The 26,763-nt window shown below is 43.3% G+C and overlaps 1 protein-coding gene across 2 annotated transcripts in view; it reads left to right on the top strand.

The window, feature by feature from the left end:
• The window catches only part of CORIN (corin, serine peptidase), a 230,702-nt gene that overhangs the window by 69,072 nt on the left and 134,867 nt on the right, over nucleotides 1-26,763 (top strand). For both annotated transcript variants that reach the window (XM_083167929.1, XM_083167930.1), the window contains exons 2-3: nucleotides 1,270-1,414; nucleotides 22,161-22,568. In XM_083167929.1, the coding sequence (XP_083024055.1) occupies nucleotides 1,270-1,414; nucleotides 22,161-22,568 (553 nt within the window). The remainder of the gene's footprint in view (nucleotides 1-1,269; nucleotides 1,415-22,160; nucleotides 22,569-26,763) is intronic.

Raw genomic sequence — 26,763 nt, 5'->3', positions numbered from 1 at the left:
AGCTTCAGTATGCAGCAAGAGATTTACTTAGCAGACAAGCCACTTTGTTGTTAAATAAAATTTGTTTAATAAAAAATTCAGATGTATCCAGGGCCACCGTTAGGGGGATGTTGGGACTCCAGTCCCCGACAGAGATGGGTCCCAATTTTCCATACTTTGTGGAGATGATATAAACTTAATAGTAACTGGCCACCAGCCACCTCTGACCTATCCCAGGATTCTCTCCTCTGATTTACTAATTGACTTCTAATATGCCAATTATGCAGTATAATATTAATCTGTTAGTACTGTTATTAATCTTAATGTATTATTATTTTTTTTCAAATAAACCTTTTTTCTTTGGGGAAATGGATATCAGTGGAGATGACTATTAGTTCCTGTAAAATAAAAATGTATACGTTACAAACAATTATATTTGTTACCTGTTGCAATTAAGTTACAGTTTGAACCTAAAGATTAGTGGGGAGCTTGCCTCTCTGAGAGGGGTAGGTAGTTGAGAAGGATGAATTGAGAAACTTGTCTGCATTATTCTATGAACTAACCTATTAAGACACTAGGGGCCTGATTCTGGTTGACTTGATAAGCTCGAAGTTCATGGCTTGCCCAGTCCCAGATTGTCCGCCCAGCCAAAAGAAATGTTCATCCCCCTCCGCCGTATCCCCTCGAACCATGCGAGGGGATGGGTTATGAAAACACATCCCCTCTTATGTGCCTGGAGCAGGAGTCCGCCTGCCCCCGGCACACTGCATCATGCGCACATTTGCATGGAAATGCCCAGCGTTTGCATGGGGACACCCATGTCATTGCGCTGCCACCACCCCCATCTGCCCCTGTCCTGACCCCCCGCCCCAATGTGTATGTGCGCCACGCCGACTGTGGAGGTTGGCGAAGGCACCCGCACAGATGCCTTGAGAATATGCACATGCGCTGTACTTCATCATTAGTCTATGTGACCACGCACAGGACCGAAGGAACTAGATTCCTCAAGAGGTGGTTCTGAGTTAATACACACTGTTAATTATGGGGTCCTATTAACTTACACTAATCAATTTGAGTGGTACCATGTTCAGATTCTGCATCGGGATGCCGGATCCTTTAAGCAAAGAATATTAACTTGTTGATTAATATTTTTTGTGTGTGTGTTTTTATATATGTGTGTGTGTGTGTATGCATGTGTGTGCATGAAATATTAATTATGTACCAGCAGCTGGTATAATAATTCTTGGAACAAGGCAAACTTAGTAACACTAAGCTGTTTTTCTTCTTCAGGTCTTCGGAGCAGATGAAGATAATATGGGGGATGGTTGTTCTCAGAAGCTGGCATCTGCCAAGTACCTACGAGTTTTGCTGCTAATTCTGATTCCATGTATCTGTGTTCTTATATTTTTGTTGGTCATTCTGCTCACTTTCGTAGGTAAGTCAAATGGGGCTTTTTTGTTGTATTTATTAACAAATATATTTTTTATGGTTGTATTTAATAATTTAAATTTGATCGATATAATGTTTTCATGTTTTCATTCATTCATATAGGTCGTTTTCCATTTATTTGGTGAATAGGTAGGGTTGCTTATTACAGTAGGAGATTATGGGCGAGATTTAGTGAAATTACCGTTTTTTACAAAGTGCGAATTTGTCATAAATTGCCCTACAGTATATCGCACTTTTGCTGTGAATTCGAGTATTTAATGAGATGCGAATTTGCGGCAAAAAAGCGTGATATAGTGCGATTTTTAGGCATGAAAATTTACCGATTTTCAGTCATGAAAATCGGCATATTTTCCGAAATGTGCGATTTTGTGTTAAAAAAAAAGCCCCCCCTCATGAGCATAACCAGCCCCGGGCTCAAAGAGCCGGTCCTGGTTTCATAAAATCACAGGGACAAACAAGTTTGGGTTCCCTGGATTTATAAAACCAGCACCAGGCTCAAGGGCCGGTCCTGGTTCCCAAAATATGGGGGACAAAATGACTAGGGGTCCCCTGTATTTCAAGAACCAGCACCGGGCCCAACCAGTCAGCAGGGTAATGCCACAGCCGGGGGGAGACTTTTTATATAAGTCCCCCCGGCCAAAGCATTCACCCCCTGACCGGCCAGCATGGGCAGGGGTCCTGGGGGAGTGGGGACCCCCCAAAGAAGCCCCCCCCCCTCCAGAACTTACCTGCCCATGCTGAAGCCCGAGGCTGTCCTCGATGCCCCTGGGCGGTGGGCATCGAGCTGATTATTGTGTAAAAAGATAGATAAACTATTGTATACTGCTGTGGAACTATGAGTCCCGGCAAGCCAGCACCACATGCAGGGACTTGGAGAACCACAAGTCCCAGCATGTGGGGCAATAAAGGGCCCGCTGGGACTTCTAGTCCCACAGTAGCACAAATAGTTAAATACACACACACACACTGACAGTATTTATTATTTATTTACAGTTTCTTATATAGCGCAGCAGATTCCGTTGCGCTTTACAATAGTAGACAGTGATAAGACAAACTGGGTAACAACAGACAGACTTGGAGGTAGGAGGGCCCTGCTGCAAGCTTACAATCTATCTATCTACAATCATTATTACACAATGAGCCCATTCATCCATACTCACCTACTGTATGTTGATAGAAGATCGGTCCCCTTCTCCAGTAGAAACCACTGGGGTACCTGTGGAGATAAAACATACTTACCAGACGTCTTCAGCGCTTCCCCGGGAGCCCTGCATCACTGTAATCACGGTCCGGTGTTCTGTTTACATCTGGGGCTCCGCCCCCAGACCGGGACTTAGGCCGCCCACCAGCCATTCATGGACCGGCATGGGGGTTAGCAATATAAGTTTAATGGGGACAGATAAAAGCTCCTCCCTAAGTCCTTGGAAGCAAAAACACTGTCTCTAGATTCTCTATACAGGATCTCCTATTTGCGGTACTCAGTAGTAATTAGTTGCATTAGGTGGACAATTGGAGGGGGACCTAACTACGGATGCTTGCTGCTTCCCTTCCTGATGTCATATAAAATACTTTCATATGATACCAGTCTCAAGTCTCTAGGATACAGAGAACTGGATACAGAGAACCGGAGATATCAGGGTGCAAAATAGACACATTTTCCCCAATTGACTAGAATGGACCCGTTAATTCAGACATGAGTCGCTACAGGCGGTCCCTTCGTGGATTAGTGCTGCTGGAGATATTGTAAAGTAATGTACTGTATTCAGATCAAGTCAACCCCCCCACCCCCACCCCTGGGGGAAGGGGAGGAGGCGGTTGACTTCAGCTGCATATAAATTATGCATAGTACCAATAGTTCAAAATATTCAGCATTGGCTACATGAACGTAACTATTTGTTTAGGATCATTACACTACACAGCCCATTTGCTTGCAGCGATGTTCACGAGCATCTCATTCCGCACGAGCGTCCCATTACGTACGAGCGCCTCATACTGTAAGCGCACTCTGTACGGCAAATGGCGGGATTCCATTGGCACATTACGGTACAGTAGGAGCAAGTTTCATCTTTGCTCCTTTGGCCATGGCTTGCCATGGCTAGCCATGGCTATTCTATTGTTCTCAGCTGCAATACGTATTGTATTGCAGCTGAGAACAATAGAATAGCCATGGTTAGCCATGGCCAAAGGAGCTAAGATGAAACTTGCTCCTACTGTATATCACTCCGACGCTAGCTTGATGGAGCATTAGCCACCCAGTGGTGGCGGATTGTATTGCATGGCGTGCGCCCACGCCCCTTGGCAGACGGCAGCGCAAGAAGAAAATCGGAACACCAGAACCTCCGCCAAGGCGAGCTGTCGGCAATATTGAGAGGCGCTCCATCTGTATAAGACACTATTGATTGAATTTGTATTGATATAGGCAAATGGTCATTTGGTAATGGTGTCTTTTTTCTTTGTTCCCTGTTCTCTTCTTGAAATCCTCATAAGGATACAATGTCTCCATATATAGAAAGCATAGTTGACATCATCACATAAGTAGCAAACAGTGATATAAAATAATAAAACAATCAGAACAAAAACAGACAATAACAAAAAAAAAGGGGGGGAGGGACGTAAAAGGGGGTCTTCCGGTCCGCCAAGGGGGTAGCCTTGAACCTGTACAGGACATATCAATTACATCAGAACAGCCTCATCCTCCAATAACACTCTGTATGTTGGAAGCAGGTCTTAACTTGTAAATATATGGAAGATGGCACATAGCTTTCCCATAGTCCAACCAATTTTTTTACCCCTGGCTTCCCTATGACGGGAATGCATCAAGCCAATCCATTTAGAAAATAAAAGCGTAGGATGGCTTTTTTGCAGCCGCAGAATAATGTTTGAGTTTTTTGCTCCCTTTAGTGTGTTTTGTCTTATTAAAAAGACACGTGTGACATCATCGAGGCTGTTATGACATTTTCATTGGGGCACAACCAGGTGCACAAAGGGTCATATGTTTAATACTGTATAGCCTTCAACGAGTGATAACATAAACTAATATCTGCCAAGTAGAATATGGGTTCAGTAAATGCTGTATGTTTCAGTCTTCTCAATCATAAAGTTAGCATTACTGGACTATTGAGAAAACACAATAGAAAGAAAACACCAATAGATTTAACCAAACTTTGTACAAGAATCCATGCAACTTTAAATGTAAGTAAAATCAGTCCATTTGTTGTTAGGATCCATTGATTGTGAAGCGCAGTTGCTCATCATGACAAGTCCTGCAAAGCAGTTGCTTGGATGGAAAACTCTAGTGCTCTTGAAATAGATACTGTGTATTACTAGGTGTGGCCAAAATCTGATGCTGTGAATAAAGAATACCGTACAGGAATATTTCAGTCAAGTCAAACTATGGAAGCATGTAAATCATAATCTGGTCATGGTTTTAAAGCAGAGCTGCCATCCTTACACACAACCAACCTAAAGTCAGAAATAAAAGGAACAGAGGATCCAAATCAGCACAACCCCAATACAGCAATTTTGTACTGACTTCCTACATAATATTCTTTAGAGAGCAAGTAAATCCATTTGTTAATAATTGGTTATGACAGAGCTGTGTGACTGGCTAGCTTGGCTGCTGGGGTTGCAGCCTAGCTAGCCAGTCTCACAGGGTTTCAGATTGAAGAGGAATAGCGCAGAACACCCTAGTGATTATGGGGGTGGTTTAATCATGGATGGATGACAATATTTAATTTAAATATGTTAATTGTTGTATGTCTTGTACGTCTTGTTATGCAATTGCTATGAAAAACCTATAAAGTGCACTTATATGTGAACATTATTATATTGTTTTTTTATATATTGTTTTAATAAATTTTTATACTGGGTAAAATCTATTGCTCATTATTGTGCTATACACCACTGCGCCCCCTGAAAGTACATGTCAGTGTAAACTGCATGTTCTTTTCCTTCCCCTGTTCAGCTTGAGTTACACAAACTCTAACAGGGGGCAGCAACGGTGCACAGCAGTGTGACCCTTCAGATACATTAAACCAGCGCTCTTTTCTAGCCCTTTGGGCTTTTTTCCTTTGTCTATGTTGACCATGTGCATGTTGATCATTTTGTGTTGACCTAGACACTGTCAACCCTTTATAACATAAGCACCCAGTCTATAGTGCGTTATAGTATAGTAGTTCCCAAACTGTGGGTCTAAGCAACCACAAGGCTTTTGCAGGGGTTCCATAGGTTGGAGATCCAGGACCAATCATAATTATGACCAAAGTAATCAACAAAACCAGTGCTAGTGGCTGCAAAGCATCTGTTTCTCAGCACATCCCCATCTGACCCTATCCCCTCCCCCCTTCCTCTCTATCTATCTATCTATCTATCTATCTATCTATCTATCTATCTATCTATCTATCTATCTATCTATCTATCTATCTATCTATCCCTTCTGCCTTCAAGCATACTCTTGTCTCTCCTATGCTTAAAAGAACTACCCTTGATCGTAACTCTCTATAACTACAGACTGATTTCTCTCCTCCCTTACTCTTCCAAACTTCTTTAGCATATTGTCTATAACCAAGTTACTGCCTTTCTTTCCTCCCACTCCCTGCTTGATCCATTCCTGTCTGGCTTCCGTCCTTTCCACTCCACTGAAACTGATCTCACAAAATCTGAAATGATCTTCTTGCTGACAAATCTATAGGCCACTACTCTCTGATTCTTCTTCTTAATCCTTTCTGCTGATTTTGACACCGGATCACCCTCTCTTTCCTCAAATCCTTTACTCCCTTGTTCTGCGTGATACTCCTCTCTCCTGGCTATCTTCTTACTTCTCTGACCACTCCTCTGTCTTATCTCCACCTCCCCTGCACTTCCACTGAATATAGGTGTCCCAAGGCTCTGTTCTTGGTCCTCTCTCTATACATCCTCTCTAGGAAAGCTCATTTGACTTCCAATATCACCTTTATGCTGATGATACTCAAATCTACCATTGCTCTCCTGACATCTCCCCCCGTATTTCCAACTGTCTGTCTCTGCTATCTATTCTTGGATGTCCCAGCGATTTCTTAAACTAAACATGTCTAAGACTTAGCTGATCATCTTCCCTCCCTCCCAGATAACTTAACCTACCAAAATGTCACTCCCTATTGATGGAACAACTATCTACTCTAGCCCCCAAGTATGTTGCCTTGGCGTTATTCGTAATTCCTCTCTCTCCTTTAAATCACACATTCACCATCTCTCACAGTCATGTCGTTTCCACCTCAAAAATATTTCCAGGATCAGGACCTATCTCACCCAGGATGCTACAAAGGCCCTCATCCACTAACTAATCATATCCAGATTGGACTACAGTAATCTCCTACTTTCTGACCTCCATGTCAAACACCTTTCTCCACTCCAATCTATACTCAATACTGCTGTCCATCTCAGCTTCCTCTCCAAACGTACTATGTCCACCTCTCCTCTCTTACAAGTCCTGCACTGTCTCCCCTTTCCCTTCAGAATACAATTCAAGCTCCTCACACTCACTTGCAAAGCCAATTATACTCCCACCTACATATCTGACCTTGTCTCTCTTTACATTCTCACGCTCTCTCTTCGCTCCCCAAATGCACTCCGCCTCTCCTGCCAAAGGGTTACTTCTTCCCACTCCTGCCTCTGAGACTCTACCCCTCCCTTTCTGACTTTCCACCTCACCACAAAACTCCTTTCAAGCCCTCTTATTCAGGGAAATATAGATTGGCCGAGGATCCTGCTGGCCGAGCCTGGGATGTACCCAGGATCCTCAGGCTGATGGATGAAGTGGTCGTGCCCGTGGCTGTGGCACCGCCTGTCCCTGACCGGAGATCACCGCTGTGCACGCAAGTGCAGACTTGCTTGGACTCATAGTTCCACAGCAAAACACAAGTTGTTTTTTTTTACATCAACATCAGCCCGGTGCCACTAAATACGAATACAACAGAATACTACTGCCTACGCCATCAGCAGAATACCAATCTGTAACTATGGCAGATTAGTAAATCTGCCCTATTTATTTAGGACGGATGCCAGTCGTATTCTGTCGTATTAAGAATACGAATACGACTGAGACATATTCGTATTCTTAGTAAACTGCCCCCTATATATTATCTTGTTGGTATGCCAGAAAAGTTTACTTTAGTTTTGGTTATTTCTTTGTCTGGGGATCCGTATAAACTATGACAGTTCTAAGCATAATGTCAGTCTATTCTTACAGGAATGCATACAAATATTCCCAGGCAAATCAGAATCCAGATTAATAAGAATCAGATCTTTTGTTCTGACTGGCATAGTAGGAGGTATTAAGGAAATTCAGAAGTAGACGTTTTGCTGTGAATCTATTGGCAGATCTAATCATATCAAAGGTTATCTGCATGAAGGCCTGAAAGCAATTACGGAAATCTTTCATATCTGCTGGCATTACTGGTTATGGCTCCTTAAGGTGTTCTTGACAAAACCATTTATTCTACGTTTTAGATGTTCTCAACTGAATCTCAGTGCATCGGCAGGTCTTTTAGATTAAAAAATGTTTTTTTTTTTTGTGTCTTGATTCATGACCCTTGGATTATTAAATACTTTAAACTGCCACCAATTGTGGTATTAGACAAACACAAAGTCAGTAACCTTGTCATGCAGGGATTGAGTTTGCAAGAAAACTCTGTCCCTGTCTAATACTTCCGGTGGGGCCAGGGATGGTCGCACACACGTGAGCTCCGGGTTCCCATCCCTGGAGCTCACATCCCCGGCCCCCCTGGAGAAGCGGAGAGGGGGAGACCCGGCACCAAGTGAGGGAGAGGAGGCAGAGGAGGAGAGGTGATGGAGGACGGAGGACAGAGGGAAGCGGACGGACGACCACCGACGTGGCGCCCCCCTCCAGCCTGGAGACGGGGGCACTCCATTACCACGCGGTCGGAGGCGAGGGAAGCGGACCAGTAGCGCACTTTTGACTTCAAAACATCCAAGCCTGTTAATTGCTGTTCCCAGTCAGATATTTCAGGTTCTTTCTGAGGGTATATTCCAAAAGCTGGGACTCTGCTCCTTTGATGGACACTAGTAGCTTGTCTCTACTGTTCCCAGCACTCTGTCTCCCCTTCCTTCCTCTGTTTCTCCGACCTCTCCCTGCCATGCTCTAATCCCCGGGGGCCGCGTTCGGCACTCTGTCTCCTAACTCCGTCCTCCCCCCTGCCACGCGCTCATCTCTGGGGCCCTACCGGAAATGGAAACATTTTGGGTCAGTGGTAAAGGACAGGATTCAATTCTGTTTTTCCACGGTTTGCCTCTTCCAATTCAAGGTACACCTGGTGCCATGGCACACAGTTTAGTATCCAATGCCATATACAGTACTTTGCTTCTTTTCTACCTGTATTCCATTTATTTAACATTTCTTATAAATTGCATTACAATTATATCCCCTCTGGATGACATGCTTTGCTGTGTTTCTGAATTGCTGGCTAGCTCGGTGATCACCCTGTGCTTACATTTTACACCATAATTGAATTACGTTCTCATTCCATTGTGTTCGCAAGGGCAGGTTTTCATTTAACGCTGCAGGTTCCTGGCTGTATAGGTGCGTTCTTCTAAGATACCATGTAATCCTTCAGTTTACATTGTGGATCATATCAGATGCTGCTATCTACCACATGCAGATACATATCCTTGTAGTGCCAACCTCTACTGAGATATCTGTTTGATCTCTCAGCTTTAGTCTTATTTTGAATACTGAAAATGTGGCTCAATGTGTTTGTTTGATCAGGTGGAGGTCAGTCTGTAGGCCTTTAACTCAAGACTATTACGTAAGATTAAAGGGAAACAAAATATTTCGACAACAGTCATTGAAAAAGTAATGAATCTGGTTGGAGGAACCATTCATTTTATTTGTAAAAAAAACAGATAAAACCAATGATGTTAAATATATTTTTATTCCATTTATACATCATAATTTTTAGAGGTATAATAACAATACAAAAACATTTTCGTTAAATAATTTGTCATTGCAAAAAGACCACCCAACAAAGAATTTACTGTCTTTTATGTCTACACAATTTATGGATTTTGTTTCGTGTACAGGACATAATTCTAGGAGCACCACCAACCATATGCTGTTCCTATGACATAAAGTACTGTATAGCAATTATGTTGGCTTGAACCGGTTTTTCCATGATGCTTGATGCATATGCAGATCCAACTCCTACTGTATGAATAAAATGCAACCATTGCAATATCTATACAATGTGTCAGTAGGTGACCGAGATATATGCAGTCAAGCAAGCTGTCCTCCCACCAGAAAATTATGAATAATAAGCCCACTCCACTATACACCCCTCCTCTGCATATTAAACATCCTCTACCACTCTGGAAGTTATGTATCAGGGCCCCTTCATTCAGCCCAATGCCCCCTTCTCCCACCCCATCTCCCACCATCTGTGCAGTAAAGGGGTAATTAGTGGAAATTACTGATCCAGGCCCTACATGCTGAGCGGTTGATATAATACCCCCTACCACCCGTGGGACATCAAAGCTTCCCCCACCCCTACCGCTGGAGGATCGGTAGGGGCCCCAATGCATTGCTATGCCCAGGGGTCTACACTGCTGTTGATGCCCCTGTATGTATACATATATATATGTATGTATATATATATATATTTTTTTGTTTTTTGTTAATTATTATTATTTATATACATTTGGTCTATCTATAATACTTTAACTGACCCGATATATACTGGGTTACCTAAGTCTCCATCTCCGTGCTTTGCTCTGCCCCTCTGGAAACCCCCTTCTGAAACTCCTGCAGTTGCCCCTGCGGACGATCCCGGCGCGGCGGGCGACAAAGCAGCAGCCGCAGTCCCCAGCTCAGTGTCAGTGACGGTCACCCTCCGGCATGGAAACCCCCCCCCCCCGACCAGCAGCCAGAACAGTACGGAGGATTAGGATGGGACGTGGATGCCAGCAGAACAATGGCCGAGGCCCCCCAGCCTCAATGAAAGTAATGGATGCCTCTGGCAAAGTCAGCGGCCCCCAGCTCCCCCTCTGAGAAGCTCAGGACGCGCCACAGGACCTGGCTGCAGGCGCAATTCTTGGCCCACGGCATGTCCTCCAGAGGTGGCGACCACCCAACGGCACTGTGTCGCCTACACACAGTGGCGGAGCCCCCCCAAGGGAGAAGGCACGATTACACTATCGGTGGCAGCGTCGTGGAACCCAGCCTAAGGAGGGCCCAACTCCAGCACCAGGCCTCACTGACTCTCCCCAGGCCTCACTGACTCACTCCCCCTGCCCCTCTGTTTTTGTGGAATTCTAAACAGTGATTTGCTTTAGAGTAAAAACAGGTTGTTGCGCTCTGTACCGTGCAATAAAGATGTGATCTTACCATATCACTCTTCGTCACTTTCCTCTTGGTTTTCACCGACTTGCTTGCCTATTCTAACTATTAGTTCTGACATGCTCTGCTATGCTCTACGTTAGGTTGAGATAAACTATATAGACAGAAATGTGACTCTCTTCCATTAATATCTGCTTTAGTACAGAGACCACATAGACTTTATATCGACTTTACATCTGAAAGTAGTTTTCACTTAATGGACGTACAATATTCTTGCAGTCTTCTTTCCTTTGTTTGCAAGCCACATACTAAGACATACATTGCTTAGCTTAGCTTAATGTATTCTTTGCTTAGATACCATTAACATCTGCTCTGCCCCTGGACTGTTTCAGCGTAGTGTCTCGATGATGGCCATCAAGCTCTTCAAACAGACAATGCTTGTATACACTCAAAGGTTTTACTCTTTGACACTTAGGTAAAAACAATTCCAGATTTCAGGAAGAAAAACAATGTAATTGAAACCAATGCATTATATCCTTATCTAGATAATACAGTTGGGCAAGCATATTTGGTAGGGAATACAGGACAGTTATATACAGTGTGTGTGTGTGTGTGTGTGTGTGTGTGTACACACTGATTCTTGCAAACTGTGTATACTGTATCTCTGTGTGACTGAGTCTGAGTTTGTTTTAAAAAGGCTTCTTGATTTTCCTAAAGTTCCAATGCGCGTGTGTTACGTGATTAGTGCCGGGTTTCCTGTATCTTTGTTGCAACTAATGCTGGGTACACATTAGAACGATTTGGACTCAATTCCTGCCATTTCAATGCGATTTCGACAGATTGTTGGTAAAAAAGAATTGGGCATGTTTTCAATGCAATTCCGACCCGATGCGCATCCCGGCGTCGTTTGGTCGCTTTGGAGATTTTACCTGCTGCACTAAAGATTTGCAGGATTGAAAGAAAAATATGATACACTGCTCATCCCGAGAGTCTTAAGTTCCATACACACTTGGCGACTATGCCCAGCGTTTATGGACAGCAATGATCGCTATCATCGCTGGGGGGAAAGCTGCTCAGTACATACACACTGAGCGGCTTCCCCCCTGCCCGGAGAGGATGGCTTTGCATAGCGCAGTGCTATGCAAAGCCGCCTTCAAAGCCGCTCATCTGCTGGTATAACCAGCAGATGAACGGCTTTCCCGGCGATGATGCAGGAGCAGCACTCACTGCTCATCGTCGGGGCATACACACTGGGCGGCTTTGAGCTGAAAGCCGCTCAAAAATGCTGTTTTGAGCGTCTTTGAGCTCAAAGTCACCCAATGTGTATGGGCCTTTAGTCATGTTGTCTGTGTCACATGACCTAAAGATGTCCGGTGTATGAGGACACATCTTTATTGTGTATACACAATCACAGTGCTTAAATTAGGCCTACACGCACATACAGTATACATTCTCATATATAAAAAAAAAATCTACTGCATATCATACAGGGATATTATTAGTCACAGATGAGTCCTCTAAAAATGACGGATCTAAAAATCTGTAAAAACCTATTGAGCGAAAATGTATCATTGTTATAGCTCCCTTGTTTACTATAGTTTATACGTATATTAGTGCCACTTGTGTATTATAATCATATGCTTGCCTCCATGTGGTTCTTGTGGACCTTTAGCCTGTTCTCCCCTTTGCTTAGAAATGTAGGACACCTACATAGATGTGAAAGTGATATAGAAGGCTGAGCTTCTGATGCTACCGGATTCGTGAGAGCATGCCGTTGTTTTAATGGTTTGCACATTGCCCCCATGCTGGAGATGATATCTTAGCCAGTGGGATGCCATATTATTGGCATAGAGCACACATGTGGTTCACATGATACACACATTCCAGTGCATGCCTGTTCAATTCACATGTTCTCCTGAACAACGATAAAAAATAATAATCTTTGTTTACCTGGCAGAGCAGACAGAGAAATCTGGTCTCTGCACCAAGAGAAATGGTCATAGGGTTAAATGCTGTTATAGTGAGTGACTGAAGAAATATGTTGACTTTTTGTGGACTACAGTACCTGTACAGAAGTTCCTTTGCCCTTCATCCCACAAGTGGCTTCTTCAATAGAACTTCCACCCTACACATGTCTAATACTGCTTTCACATCACAAACCCTGCTCTGAGCCGGTATTTTAAAATTTTTCTAAAACGGGTCTGAGCAAGCTAAACCCCTTTCACATTGCATGTTGGAACCGATATATAACGGTTCATTACTGGGTTCGTACCTTTCACACTGAACCCGTTTCACCCATAGAAAACAGTGTGATGTCATTTTAAATGGAGTTTTCTGGCTCACACATATGACGGGACAGTGCTTGCAGCACCAATCACCACCGCGGACCATCTAAGACGGCCAGGCGTCCCCCTAGTCACACCCATAGTCCGTCTAAAACTAGACACCCAGGCGTCCCCCTAATCACACCCATAGTCCGTCTAAAACTAGACGCCCCATAGTCCATCTAAACCTAGACGCCCAAGCATCCCCCTAGTCACCCCCACAATCCATCTAAAACTAAACGCTCCATAGTCCGTCTAAACCTAGACGCTCAGGCGCCTCCCTAGTCACCCCCATAGTCTGTCTAAAATTAGACACCCCATAGTCCGTCTAAACCCACTCTGTATCTGATTCCTCCTGTTATTTCCTGTTTATGCCCAGTGGCATCACACAGGGAGACAGCCTATCACCTTCTGTGGCACAGTCATGTGTTCCTTCTTTTTAACCATTTTCGAATACCGGTAAATTCACAGTGGCGCTTTCACACTGCAGCTAGAACCGGTTTGAAATGCTTAAAAAATGGCAATGTACTGTGTTATAGCTGCGGTGTGAAAAGGGTATAGAAGTCTAAAGCAAAATTCCACTGTACTTCCTTCTTTCTTCTAACCCCCATCATAGCAGGAAACCAATCTCCACCACAAGTACATGTACATGCCCTACATGTGAATGTATCTAATATCGTTTATTTACATAGAATACAGATAAACTTTGCAACGTTCACAGCTTCTATGATTCAGGCATGCTTGTCTTTATTATGTTATTTAGAGTGTTTCCTCTGTAAACTCAGTGCAATCTATACTGTAAGTCAGTGATGGTGAACCTTTGGCCCTCCAGCTGTTGTTGAACTACGCATCCCAGCATGCCTTGCAACAGTTTTAGCATGGCCAAATAGCAAAACTGTAGCAGGGCATGCTAGGATGTGTAGTTCAACAACAGCTGGAGGGCCAAATGTTCCCCATCACTGCTGTAAGTTATTGTATTATTATAATTTTAACCATTGGTTACTGAATAGATCATTTCCAGTATCACAAGGCAAGGAGAAATGTTAATGTGTACATAAATCGGTTATATACTGTAGCACATTGTTAGGATACATTGATGATCTACTGTACCCACAATTTAGTTTTGCCCCTTTTTATAATTATTATAATATGTGCTATATAATTAGTGTACTTATACACTACTGTTCTGTAGGTCAACTTAATAGCCATTTGTTTTTGTTTACTTCTGTTGAATTGTGAAACTGATACCCCTTTCACATCGCACTTTTAAAACGGTATATTGCCGTTTTTTTTCCATTTTAAAACGTTTAAGGCTGCAATGTGAAAGTGCCAGAGTTAATTTACCGGTTAAAGTTAACCGGTATTTCAACACGGTTAAAAAGCAGAGTCCTACATGTTTTAAAGCCGTTTTTTGGCAGTTTGAACAGCTCTATTTCAATGGCTTGAAACGTGTCCCTTGGGGGTTAAACGGGTTGAATGTTTGAATGGTATTAAATGATTTTTAAAACGGTTTTCACCTGCAATGTGAAAGCTCTCAAGGCTCAGACCCGTTTTAAAGTCCCATTTAAGAATACCGTGTCATTACCCATTTCTGCAATGTGAAAGCAGTATGAAATATGTGTGTGTCCAGTTACAGATAATTTGACTGACTTTTCAACATGGTAGAAGTAGTCATGTGACACATTGTTGTTATAGGATTGTGCTGCATTATAGGGTGAGATACTGGTTGATTGGTTTTCATTCACTCACCTGAAAGCCCAGCAAACCCTTTAGATAGAACTTTTCTATATACAGCTTGGCCATCATACGATTTAAGCCCACAGCGTGTTAAGGTTCAAACCTGGCGTTTGAATGTAAACTGTTACATATCGAAGTTGTCAACACAGACCACTAGCACCTTTGGCCCAGATATACTGTAAAAGCACAGCAGACATCATCAGGTGATCTTCTACCTCTCAGCATGTAATGAGACTTTCACAATTACATTTTTGGGAGCGGGGGACTTTTTTGAACAAATAAAAAAAGGTGCAAAGTTCTGCAATTGGTAAATGCATGTTAAAAAAAAACTGACCAGAATACATTTTCTACCTGCAGCCAATGACACCGGATTGCATTAGTTATATACGATCATAGGGCAGTTCTTACAAAGATGTGCCCCAAGATCAGCCACAGTCTTACAGAATGCAGCTACAATCGGCTCGCCATGCCTAGGATATTTGCACACAGGATTTAAAAAAATAAATAAATCAAAAGAGAAAGTTATATCATGTTACAGCATGAACTCAACCGTATCATACAAATCATTTCATTTATTGTATACCAGAGGCTCCGCTGAGGGAGACCAGAAATCTGAGAGGGTATGGGTCATAGGGTCCACTGTATGAAGGTCGACAAACATTAGGCCAGCCATGTCCAAACTATGGCCCTCCAGCTGTTGTGAAACTACAAGTCCCATCATGCCTTGCCACAGTTTTGCTATTAGGGAATGCTAAAACTGTGGCAAGGCATACTGGGATATGTAGTTTCACAACAGCTGGAGGGCCATAGTTTGGACATGCCTGTATTAGGCCAACAGGACTTAGGTAGACACCTGAAATAGGTCGGCATGACTAAGTTCGACAGGGTTCGAAGGTCGACACAAGCATTAGGTCGACAATGGGAAGGTGGATAGTCTAAAGCTCGACATGAGTTGTTCACTTTTTTTGTGCCGAGTGTTGACATAGTCGACATGGACACCTTCTAAGTGTACCGCGTCCCCTCGCATGGCTCACTTTTATAGGCTATTATATTCTCCCACCACGCCGTAGTGGATGGTAGGATATGAAATACCGCCTGTCGGCACAAGTTTGCTTAAAAAAAAGTGAAAAACTCATGTCGACCTTTTGACTTTCAACGATAAAAAATGTTAAGGTGTGTACACACTAGCGTAGGTATTAAATATTAAACGATATGCACAATGACCGTCGTCAACAATATTTTTGTGAATATAGTGTAATATGTACGCGCCATGTCGATGTCAATTCATGTTGTTCCAGCAGATCTCTTAGTTATGTCCTCCGTCATCTGTCCAGGACAGCACAGAGGATATCGCTAGCGAGAGCCATGCGCCATGCTCCCCTTCCACAACGCCCTCCCCCCTCCGACATCATACCCAGCATCGGCCACCTTGCCAGGTTCCGTCGCTCCCAACATTGCATTGGGTACTAACATGTACCCAGCTATAGCTGCATAGGCTTGTGTTGGCAAAGCCTTCACTCTGAAAGTATGTTGCTACATCCCGATACATTATAATTATTTTACCTAATTATTTTTGTATATTTTGTAAAATTGTTTATTAAAAAAAAAAAATTTAAGGTGAACAATATCACCAAAGAACAATTAAAATGAATGCTATCATTCTCCGGTAAGACTTGTAGCTTCATAGCATGCAAGCCGGAAGCGAGTAATCGGATCTGCTTTCATTAGAATAAATTGCTCCAGAAACTAATGGAATCTATAGGATGTAATTGATTGGCATAGGTACAGTCACGCATTTCTGTTCTCTGAGCTCCGGTTCTCTGTACAGGGTTTCTTTTCTGGCTTCCGCAGATAACACTGGGTCATACACAGGACAGGTCTTTAGGTGCGAGGAAGGGAAGTCTGTTATCTGCTCGGCATCATTTTTATATAGATTATGATCAATCATACATTGCTGCATCTCTGGAAAGGCTTCAGGTGGTAGTAGTAGTACAATTATTAACATAAAAGTAAATATATGGCTTAGGATATGTTGGTATGTTGTGTAGCACGATTGTAATTAGTCATCCAGCTGGTTATCCCATATTCTTATTATATATTCTATGTTTCCCTTTTATTTCCCTTTCTCCTTTTTCCCCTTTTGTTTGTAGGGTGGGGTTGCTGTTTGTGATTAGTTTGGGGGGGGGGGGGGATAGAACAGAAGGGTCATACATATGTACGCCTGCAGATATCTTCGCATAGTTCCTACCATATTGTGATGTGACCGTTTTTTTCCCTTTTCTCTTGTAATTTATTATATATACAATGGTAGTACTACTGTATATATGTTTTAGTGGGGTTATCTTTGAACACTTTGCTATTGGTTATGGTTTGTTATCATGCTCGTATTGTTAGATAATATGTACTCCTGACCATTATGCGACTTTGATTGATCACGCTGTACCACATTACTTCTTGTCAATAAAAAACAACTTTATTCAAAAATGTAAATATACCGGTTACTTAGTGGGGTGTGGATAGTGGAAGTTATTCCCGGTGAGTGTGATTTGCACTTGCACTAGTGCTAGGCCACCTCCAATCCTACTATTAAATTGACAATGCACTGGAAGCACCTCCCTCCACTTTATTTAGTTCAGGAAAGGGCTCCCACTTGCTGCACATTGGGACTGCTGGGACGTATGTAATATCATCACTACTACTAAATGCAGCGCATAGAACATAAAAGTTCTTTTGCACATGGTTGGGGTTTCGCACTTGACCCATGTACCGTTGTACACTGCACACCAACCTGTGAAAATAGGCTAGTGTCAACTTTGTAGGGATGTTTCCAAAGACCGTTAAATTGGTGTGCTCCTTGAATAGCAGGAATATGTGCCTACATTAAAACAAAGGGGCACTGAAGTAAGCATGACAGCCTATAAAGCTCACCGCCAAGACAGGTTGTTTGCAAAATATTATTTACAGTACATTGTTGCTTCCTTGTTAATGGAATAGATGACAGTTCAGCACCTGCTGAGGTTAGCTATAGTGGCATCAGTCTGGCTCCTGACAACTAGTGAAGTGTGCAGGCCATAGGCGAATCTAAGGGGTGGTCCGGGGATGCACCGGACCACCCATTAGACCACCGGCCGCCTCTGCACACACAATTTAAAGAAATGACAGCCGGGCAGAAAGAGCTGCGCGCTGCCCGGCTGTATAGTCACTGTTCAAGCAAAGTAGCAGCTCCGTCGGTATCTTCAATGCTCCCGCTGGACCACGAGCCAATAGAAGCTTGCGGTCCGGCAGCCAATCAGGAGCAGACACCAATACTACCAATGCCACTCCTGATTGGATGCCGCGGTCCAGCAGGAGCATTGAATATATTGACGGACCTGCTGCTTTGCTTAGACCAGTGGTTCCCAAACTGTGAGCCGTGGCTCCCTGGGGTGCCTCGGGACACATGCAGGGGTGCCCTGGGTTGGTGGTCCAGGACCAACTCAAATTATTAATGGTTAATTATTTATAAGCAAAACCAGTGCTGGTGGCTGCCAATCATAAAATGTGTACAAATAGAAGCAATTCCTGCCCTTTTCCACATAAGTGACCCTAAGAATCGCATATAAATCCAATCTAATTAAAATAAATCTGGCCTAGGGGTGCCGCGAAAAAAATTCTTATACTCTAGGGTGCCGTGATTAAAAAAGATTGGGAAACCCTGGCTTAGACTATACATTCTGGCAGTGCACAGCTCTTTCTGCCCTGCTGTTTCTTTAAATTGTGTGCGCCCGGTGTCACTCCCCCTTGGCAACGAGCAACTCCCTCTCCCTTGGCAACGAGCAATTCCCCTCCCACTTGGCAACGAGCAATACTGTATGCAGTTCAATTACCTGTGCACTCGGCAAGTTGGTTCTGCCGGCTCAGGATGAAGGTAGTTGTTCAAAGTAAACTTGCTTTATCTCAAGTGGCTCCTTTCTCCACCATGCATTATTCAAACAATACAGCTGACCACATTCATGCCACTTTTGCTGGTGTCATTAAGAATGGATTTGGAGCAGAAGATAGAGAGTTTAGGAAGCATTAATAGGTAAACCGGTCGTCCGTCCCCAAACTTTCTTCATTTATGGCACCCTGTAGTGTCAGCATTGTTTTTTATGGCCCTCCTAGGTCCAAAGTGTCTTATTGGGAAATGTCCCAAATATCATTAGGTAAATTGTTCTTACCTGTCAGGCTTATGGTCAGCTATGAGGTGGGGGACACTGTTTGCCAACTTATTTTATGATTGTCAACCACCTGCACTAGTTTTGAATATAACATTGACCATAAATAATTTGATTTGGTCCAGACCATCAAGCCACAGCAACCCTAACAAGTTGTCTTTTGGTACCCGAGGGGGTCATTGCATAGCAAAGAATAGTGGTACATTGAGTTGAAAAATACTGTAGGCTAAGATGAATTTGAGAAACCTTACCGCAGCCAGGCGGCATTTACCTGTTCACTAGGGCTGCAGACATATGCAGCCAAGCGAACAGACCTTAGTACTGTAGTATTTGTGTGTATAGATTTGAGGGCCATCTACTAAGTTCGGAAATATGTACTAAGCCTTGGAAAGTGATAAAGGGGGTTATTCTGGTTGATTTACTCGGATGCGAATTTGCATGCTTGCGAGTCAACCAGAACTCGCCTTGCAAATGGTGGAACGCCTGCCCCCCTCCCCTCGCAGCATGCGTCCGCACGCAGAGGCTGCGAATGGATCATCAATATAAACATTCATTCGCAGAACCGACCATTGAATGATGTGGACTGTGCACGCATATCTAAGTGGCTCTCAGGTCCCTTAGATTTGCATGCACCCTCGGGAGGAAGTGGGCGGTCAACTGACATCCGGTGATGTCAGCTGCCCACTTCCGACGTCACAGCCCGATTACCATGGGAACGCCAAGTGTTTACATGGGAACTCCCATGAAACGCTGGGCGTTCCCATGGGCATGACTATCCGCTGTTGCCCTTCCCCCCCCCCTGGCTGCAGCCTTGGGTGCATGCATCTGGCGAACAGTCTGTTTGCCATGGCCGCATGCACCCGGCGTATGCATATGAGCAGAAATGCGGCTGTACATACGCCAAACATTGGTCCCCGTGCAAATGTATGTCGGCTGGGAACGGACCAGAATAAGGGCCAAAGTGAACGGAGATAAAGTACTAACCAGTAAGGAGTTGATTGGCTGTTATGCCATCCCCATCTACTTTATCTTTCTCCAAGGCTTATTAAACATCCCTTAGATAAAGTGGAACACTCAGTGCTGCGCAACTACTGCAGCAGCAATCTAATTTGTGGCAATTTAACAACCGTTGATAAATATGCCACTACCATCACTGAAACATGATGTCCTGATTGTAGTCCTCACACTGCAGTTCATCTTTCGCTCATATAATATTTCTCTCTTCCTACCAAAGAAAATGACAAACATTCTGCTTTTGATTGCGTTTGCCACGCACCTGCGGTTCCTAACATGTGGTACAGTGACTGGTTCCATGTTTTGAGAACTGGTCTTTCATGTTTCTCTGTGGGGATTCTAGTTGTAGTAACTGTTGTTAATTTTCTTTTTTTTATGCACTTGTTTAGACAGAAAAACTGTTTCCGTGTTAGTGCAGGGCTTGAATTGATCCCAAGTTTCTATGTTTCAGATTCCATGTTACAGTATGTTAAAGATCTGGGAACACTATTTGGCAGTCATTCGTTTGTGTAAGATGGATATACTGTTGTAGAGTATTATACGCACTAAAGTGGACTTGACAAGGGTTTTAGGAATGACTGGCTAGTATCATGCTCCTTAAGACAATCATACTGTATGATACCTTTTAATTAATGTGCAAATGTGCTAAAGTGTATCATTTTTAGAGCAATTTGCATCATGAGCTTTGGGCAGTTATGTTAACCACTACACCAACCCAACCGTGCCTTGGTTCTCGTAGAAATATCTTTACTTAAGACAAGTAAGCATTTCATCTTTCACATGGAAAACTTTAGGCACACTGGACTATTTTGGTGAAGCTGGTAAGTGATAGTTCAGTGGATGAAAACATGAGGCTTGCATTTTGTGTATCAATACAGTACATGTCTCCTTATTTGCTCAAGAATAACTGGGATTAATACTGTAAATGAACATTATACACGTAATTTTGTTTAATAACCATTTGACCAAAACAATGGTGACTAGTTAACCAGGAGGATGATAAAATAAAGGAACAATATAACAGTAATGTCAGCTTCCGTGGCTGTGTGCGGCAAAAAGTAGCGACACTTAAATTGCCTTATTAGGTGCCATCTAGTGACTGCCGGTGTCAAAACACTTGAATACCCCTATAGAGGTGAGCCGCTGTATGAGCTTTTATTGTATAGAATAATAGATGTAAAATTATGTCAGTGTGGTACCCTATGGCAATTACAGGAGAGATCATTTTTTAAATTGACTTGATTATTGTAGGTATAGTTTTACAGACAAGTGGACTTTCCCTGTTTCATTTGAGAAACTGTAGATGGTTGGACAAATTATTTTGTAATTACTGTAGACCAGTGGTGGCTCCAGAGGTGGGCCTGCAGCATGGATCAAAATTCAAGTAAGAGAGTCGCACCAACTGCCAGTGAGTCTGTTTAGAATGGCAGTTGGCGTGGCTCTTCTATTTGAATTTTTAATTGTGCTACAGCACCACCTCTAGAGCCACCACTGCTGTAGACTTTACATTTTTCTTTCATTTTATAAGAAAAATGAGATTTGCATTTTGTGCATCACTACTTTTTCACATTAAAAAAAAAGGACTGGCAGCAATCAGTAAATATGGTATACTTTATCTTGTTTAATGACAGTTATGGTGTGTAAGCACGGTCGATTAGGCTTGCTATTCGATCCTGATGTAATTGCACGGCAAGCCAGCCGTCATGCATGCAATTTTAACTATATAGTGCGTGTGAAATGTATGCAATCTGCATGCAATCTGTATCTGCATGCAATACCGATGCAATTTTGACTATATAGTCAAAATTGTATGCTGGATTGTACCATGTGTACACACCATTAGAATGAAAAAGTGATGATCAGGTTTGTAATGTGTTGTCCATATGATGCCTTATGGTACAGTAAATAATATAAAGTACTAGAGCTACAGGAGACTGTCAAACGTATAGGTTTGCAGCTACTCATGACTGCCTCCTTATGTACAGTAATAGTTATCTTAACTTAAAAGCCTACAGAATAGTCTACAAGTATACACTATACTCAATTCGTCATTGATGATTGGTCAAGTTATTTAAACAATCCAACAATCTTCAATCAAAAAGGTCTTAGTCACTTGTCTTTTTTTTATTTTAGGTGTGATAGACAGAAATTGTTTTGACTTTAATAGAAGTAATCCATTAACCAATGGAATCGATATTGGATCTCCTCACATTCCTTTTGTAAAGATGGATGACAATGATTCAGAAAGTGCTATAGCAATAGGAGACTGGGATGTTAAATTGACTTTGCAGAGTTCTCCTACAACTCCAGTTGACCAAAGTCATACGAACTTTAATAGAAGCGAAGAAAATCCACTCTCACCTTTTACACTCAGCACAGTGGTGCAACACAGCACACAAAGGGATGGACAGACCAAAAAGCACCAAGAGATTGTGAACATGCTGGGAACATGGCCCACAACAACTGATTCAAAGTTCCAGGAGGGGGAAAATGTTTCTCCAACTACGAATCCAATGGCTCCTGGACGTGTAGTCTCTGAAGGTAAGATTATGTATATGTGATCTAACATCATACTATTCAGTGTTATTAATCTTACTATAAGAAAGGTAGAAGGTAGCCAGGAGAGGGCAATGTCAGGGAACCCAAGAAAGTGGACAGTTTGTAAAGAAGAGGGTGATCCAGCGGCGTAACTATAGCACTGCTATAGTTCTCTGAAACTGTCTGCTGAATGGGGGCGGCCATTTTGTGGTGGTCCTCAGCAGAAGAACAGAGCCGCCGGGACCAGTGAGATAGGGAAGGCTGCGGGGGATTGGGAGGGGGGGGGCTTGCATGAGCGGCGGGGCGGGTGCTTGGCAGGGCGGCGGTGGGAGAAATTGCTGGGTTTAGAGTCCAGGGACGAAGTATAGAAGGAAGAAGACTTGTTTGTGCAGGAATTGGTGTTGATCAGGGATGGGGTGAGTCCAAGGAAGATAAAAAAAGTGTCCTGGTCAAAGGTGTCAAAATTGTGCCCACTGAGTGTAATCTTGGTAAAGGTGGGTGACAGTTAGAAAGAGGCTTCTAACTCCCCCAGTGGCAGAACTTGTCGGTGGTGAGCCTAGGTGCAAAAATATAATTTGGGCCCCCCACCTCCACCGGAACCCAAGTTCAAAATACGCAACATGGCAGAGGGTGACAGGGAGAGGCAGATGGTGACAGGAAGAGGCAGAGTGTGGCAGGGTAAAACAGTGGGTGACAGGTAGAGAGTGACAGGGGCAGCAGTGGGTCCTTAGTCCTCAGGGGCCCTGGTGCACTGCACCAATGATAGTTCCTCCTGAGAACTCCCTATACACTGTAGGTGTAAATAGTCTGTTTTTAGGTGTGACTTCTCTTTCATGTTTTTGACAAACATACGTTCTAGCTTGATCCCATAGTGATCCAATCAGTCAATATGGTCTTTACAGTTAAATTACTTCATCTATGATTCCAGAATAACCAGAAATTCATGGTTGATTATTATTAATAAGGACTGTATAAAAATGTAGTCATCCAAAGACCCTACGACTGTGTGCACTTATTGACCAATATGATATTCATTTGGTCCATTTAATGAGGTCCCCCACATGTCTGACCGAATTAAACTCCGAGTGGGAGCTGAAGCAGAGTGACTGCACATGCCAATGTTTAAACAGCTTGCTTGATTTACCAATCAGGTGGTAGTGATTCATTTCTATGTACAGAGTACCCTATGCTTGAAGTTTGCTTCAAGATGTTTATTAGATTTGGCACAGTCAGATAAAAACACATTAGAAAGATTTACAGTGGAATTTTTTTCTGCAACTAAAACGTAAAAAGGTATGAGGAGTGTGATTTATTATATTTGATGATTTATATAAAGCATGTTAGATGTCTAGAAGGTATGTGCTGGGGAAACAATAAAAGGTGCTGCAATATCCTGGGCTATGTGTAGGAGATACAACAGTAATGTAAAACAATACATTGAGCGGGATGTGGAATACTGAAACATTGGAGAAGAATACTTTGGTTTATCACTATTAGCCATTTTCCTTCACTGTGTCAGAATGTTTGGCGGCATTCAGCAGGCATATAACAAGAAGTGTGTAACTACTGCTGTCATCAATCTGAGCAAACGGACATCCTGGCATTTGTCTATTTCAGCTAGATCCAGGCATATCCATAGCATCACAAAACACATTGCTCCTGTAAAGGGTTCCAATGTACTAATACGGCCTACACATATGCCGATATTAATGCATTTTCTAAGCGATTTTGCTTGGTTTGGCAAAGTCGCTTAGAAAACGCCCTCACATCGGTGTGTGTGTGGGGGCTATATCGACAGCAATGCGCATCCCCGCGCGTCTTTATCGCTGGCCGAGATTGATGAACAGTGTCCATCAATATCGGCATCGGCAGGGTTCTTCCACCGGAGAACACTGGCGCTGTCTGCTCGCTTAGAGCTCGCTCTGTGTGTGGGCTGTCAGCTCTGTGTGCTGAGCAGAACGGCCTGACATAGCACAGCTAGGTCGCCCTACACACATCGGCATGTGTGTAGGGCCCATAAGGAGGTCATTTAGACCTGATCTCTGTGCTGCAAGATGTCAGAGCCCAGCGATCAGGTAAAAGCCGACCCGCTGCCGCTGCATCCGCAGGCATGGATCACACACAGTTTTCAAAAGTAGGCAAGTATAAAGTAGGATCCAGCGGCCTTCTCTATCAGAACGTGTGGACTCAGTCCATTCATGCGCCCATTCACTTCACAACAGCGGTGAAAGTATAGGTGTAGGGATGGCGAGACGGCTGCTTTTCAGTCAGCTGTCCCCTAATTGGCGCAGTACTTTAGTATTCATCAATAAAACTCTCAGTGAGTTGGATACTTAATTAGTGTTGACTATTATAGATTTACTCTAGGTCGACAGTCATACGGTCGACCGCTATTGGTGGACAGGGTCAGTTGGTCAAAATGTTGACATGAAAAATGTCGACATGAGTTGTTTTTTTTAAATTGAGCAGACAGGCGGTATTTCATGCCCTACCATCCACTACGGCGTGGAGGGAGATTATAATAGTGCGCCAAGTGCAGCGAGGCACCTTGCCCGAAGCATGGCGAGCAGTAGCTTGCCATGTTAGGGGAGGCGGTACACATAGACGGTGTCCATACCGACCTATGTCGTCATAGACATCCCAAAAAATAAAAAACTCATGTCGACCCTTTCACCCTGTCGACCTTTTGACCCTGTCAACCTTTTGACTGTCGACCTTATGACCGTAGACCTAGGCATTGTAGATCTAAAATACCATAAGCGATAATGAATAGACTCCTGGAAGCCAAGCTTTACTATGTGACTTCCTTAAAGCCACAATTTGTCAGGCGGATTAAACAATGTCACTCTGACTCCAAGCGAAAGTAGTAGGAAAATAAAAATAATTTATGGGCTCATGCTAATAAGTCTCCAAAGTGATCCATTCAGCTAGCTGTGAGCGTTGTGCTAGCTGACCTCTCTATAGGAATCTATGCCTTCAGAGAATACATTGGTTTTACTTTTAGAAAACCTCTGACAGATCATAAGACGTAGTACATGCTGGGCCAAATGTAATAGGGTGAGAGTTTCAGAAAATGAGAGATTTTGGGAGAGTTTTCCCATGTTTTTTAAAGCAGCAATCAATTACCCTGCAAAACCAGGTTGATTTTGCCATGTAATTGATTGCTGCTTTAAAAAACATGGGAAAACTCTCCCAAAATCTCTCACTTTCTGAAACTCTCACCCTATTACATTTGGCCCGCTGTGTTCTCCAGCCGTCATGAGTTTTCTGAAAGACCTCTGTACTCCGGTGGCCTGTGTAGCATACATAACAGATAGTGATACCTATGCACTCGTAGCTCATGTTTACAGGGCAGCGGAGAGGAATGCGGGGCCCCGGTAACATTTTGGGGCGTGGTCTAAGTGTGGGAGGTGTGGCCACCTCCCGCACTTAGGCCATGCCCCCAAATTTTTTAGAGGGTGAAAAAAAACTTTAAACTCAGCAGCTGCACACACCTACAGCATGTGCTGTGCTGACAGTACCCTCAGCATGAGCTCGCACGCTGTCAGCGAGATGCTCATGCTGAGCCTGCTATCAGCACAGCACATGCTGTAGCAGTGTGTGCTGCTGTTGCTACCTGGGAGGGACGGAGGGGGAAGGTCGGACCAGGGCCCCTGCAGGGCCCCTCCAGCAAGCCTGGGCTAATATGTAATGGGCATTATGGCATGTGGTATAATATGTAATGGGCATTATGGTGTGTGGTCTAATGTGTAATGGGCATTATGATGTGTGGCATAATATTTAATGGACATTATGGCGTGTGTCCTAATTTGTAATTGGCATTATGGTGTGTGGTATAAGTAATGGGCATTAACATGTATGGTATAATATGTAATGGGCATTATGGTTTGTGGCCTAATGTGTAATAGGTATTATGGTGTGTGGCATACTATGTAATGGACATCATAGTTTGTGGAAAAATATGTAATGAGCATTATAGTGTGTGGCATAATGTGTAATGGGCATTACGGTGTGTGGTAGAATGTGTAGTAGGCATTATGGTGTGTAACATAATGTGTAGTAGCTGTCAGTCAGAAGTGAGACTGTCTGCACTGGGGGCAACTATTTAATGGGACTTCTTGCCACCAATATGCCCACCATCCCTCCCTGCACCACACAGCTACTAGTGCTTAAGGGCCCCCAGAAATATCAATGTATG

The sequence above is a fragment of the Crinia signifera genome, chromosome 1, assembly GCF_055691185.1.
Source record: "Crinia signifera chromosome 1, ASM5569118v1, whole genome shotgun sequence".
Taxonomy (NCBI): Eukaryota; Metazoa; Chordata; class Amphibia; order Anura; family Myobatrachidae; genus Crinia; species Crinia signifera.
Note: the sequence above shows the minus strand (reverse complement) of the source record. Positions and strands in the feature narration are given on the sequence as shown.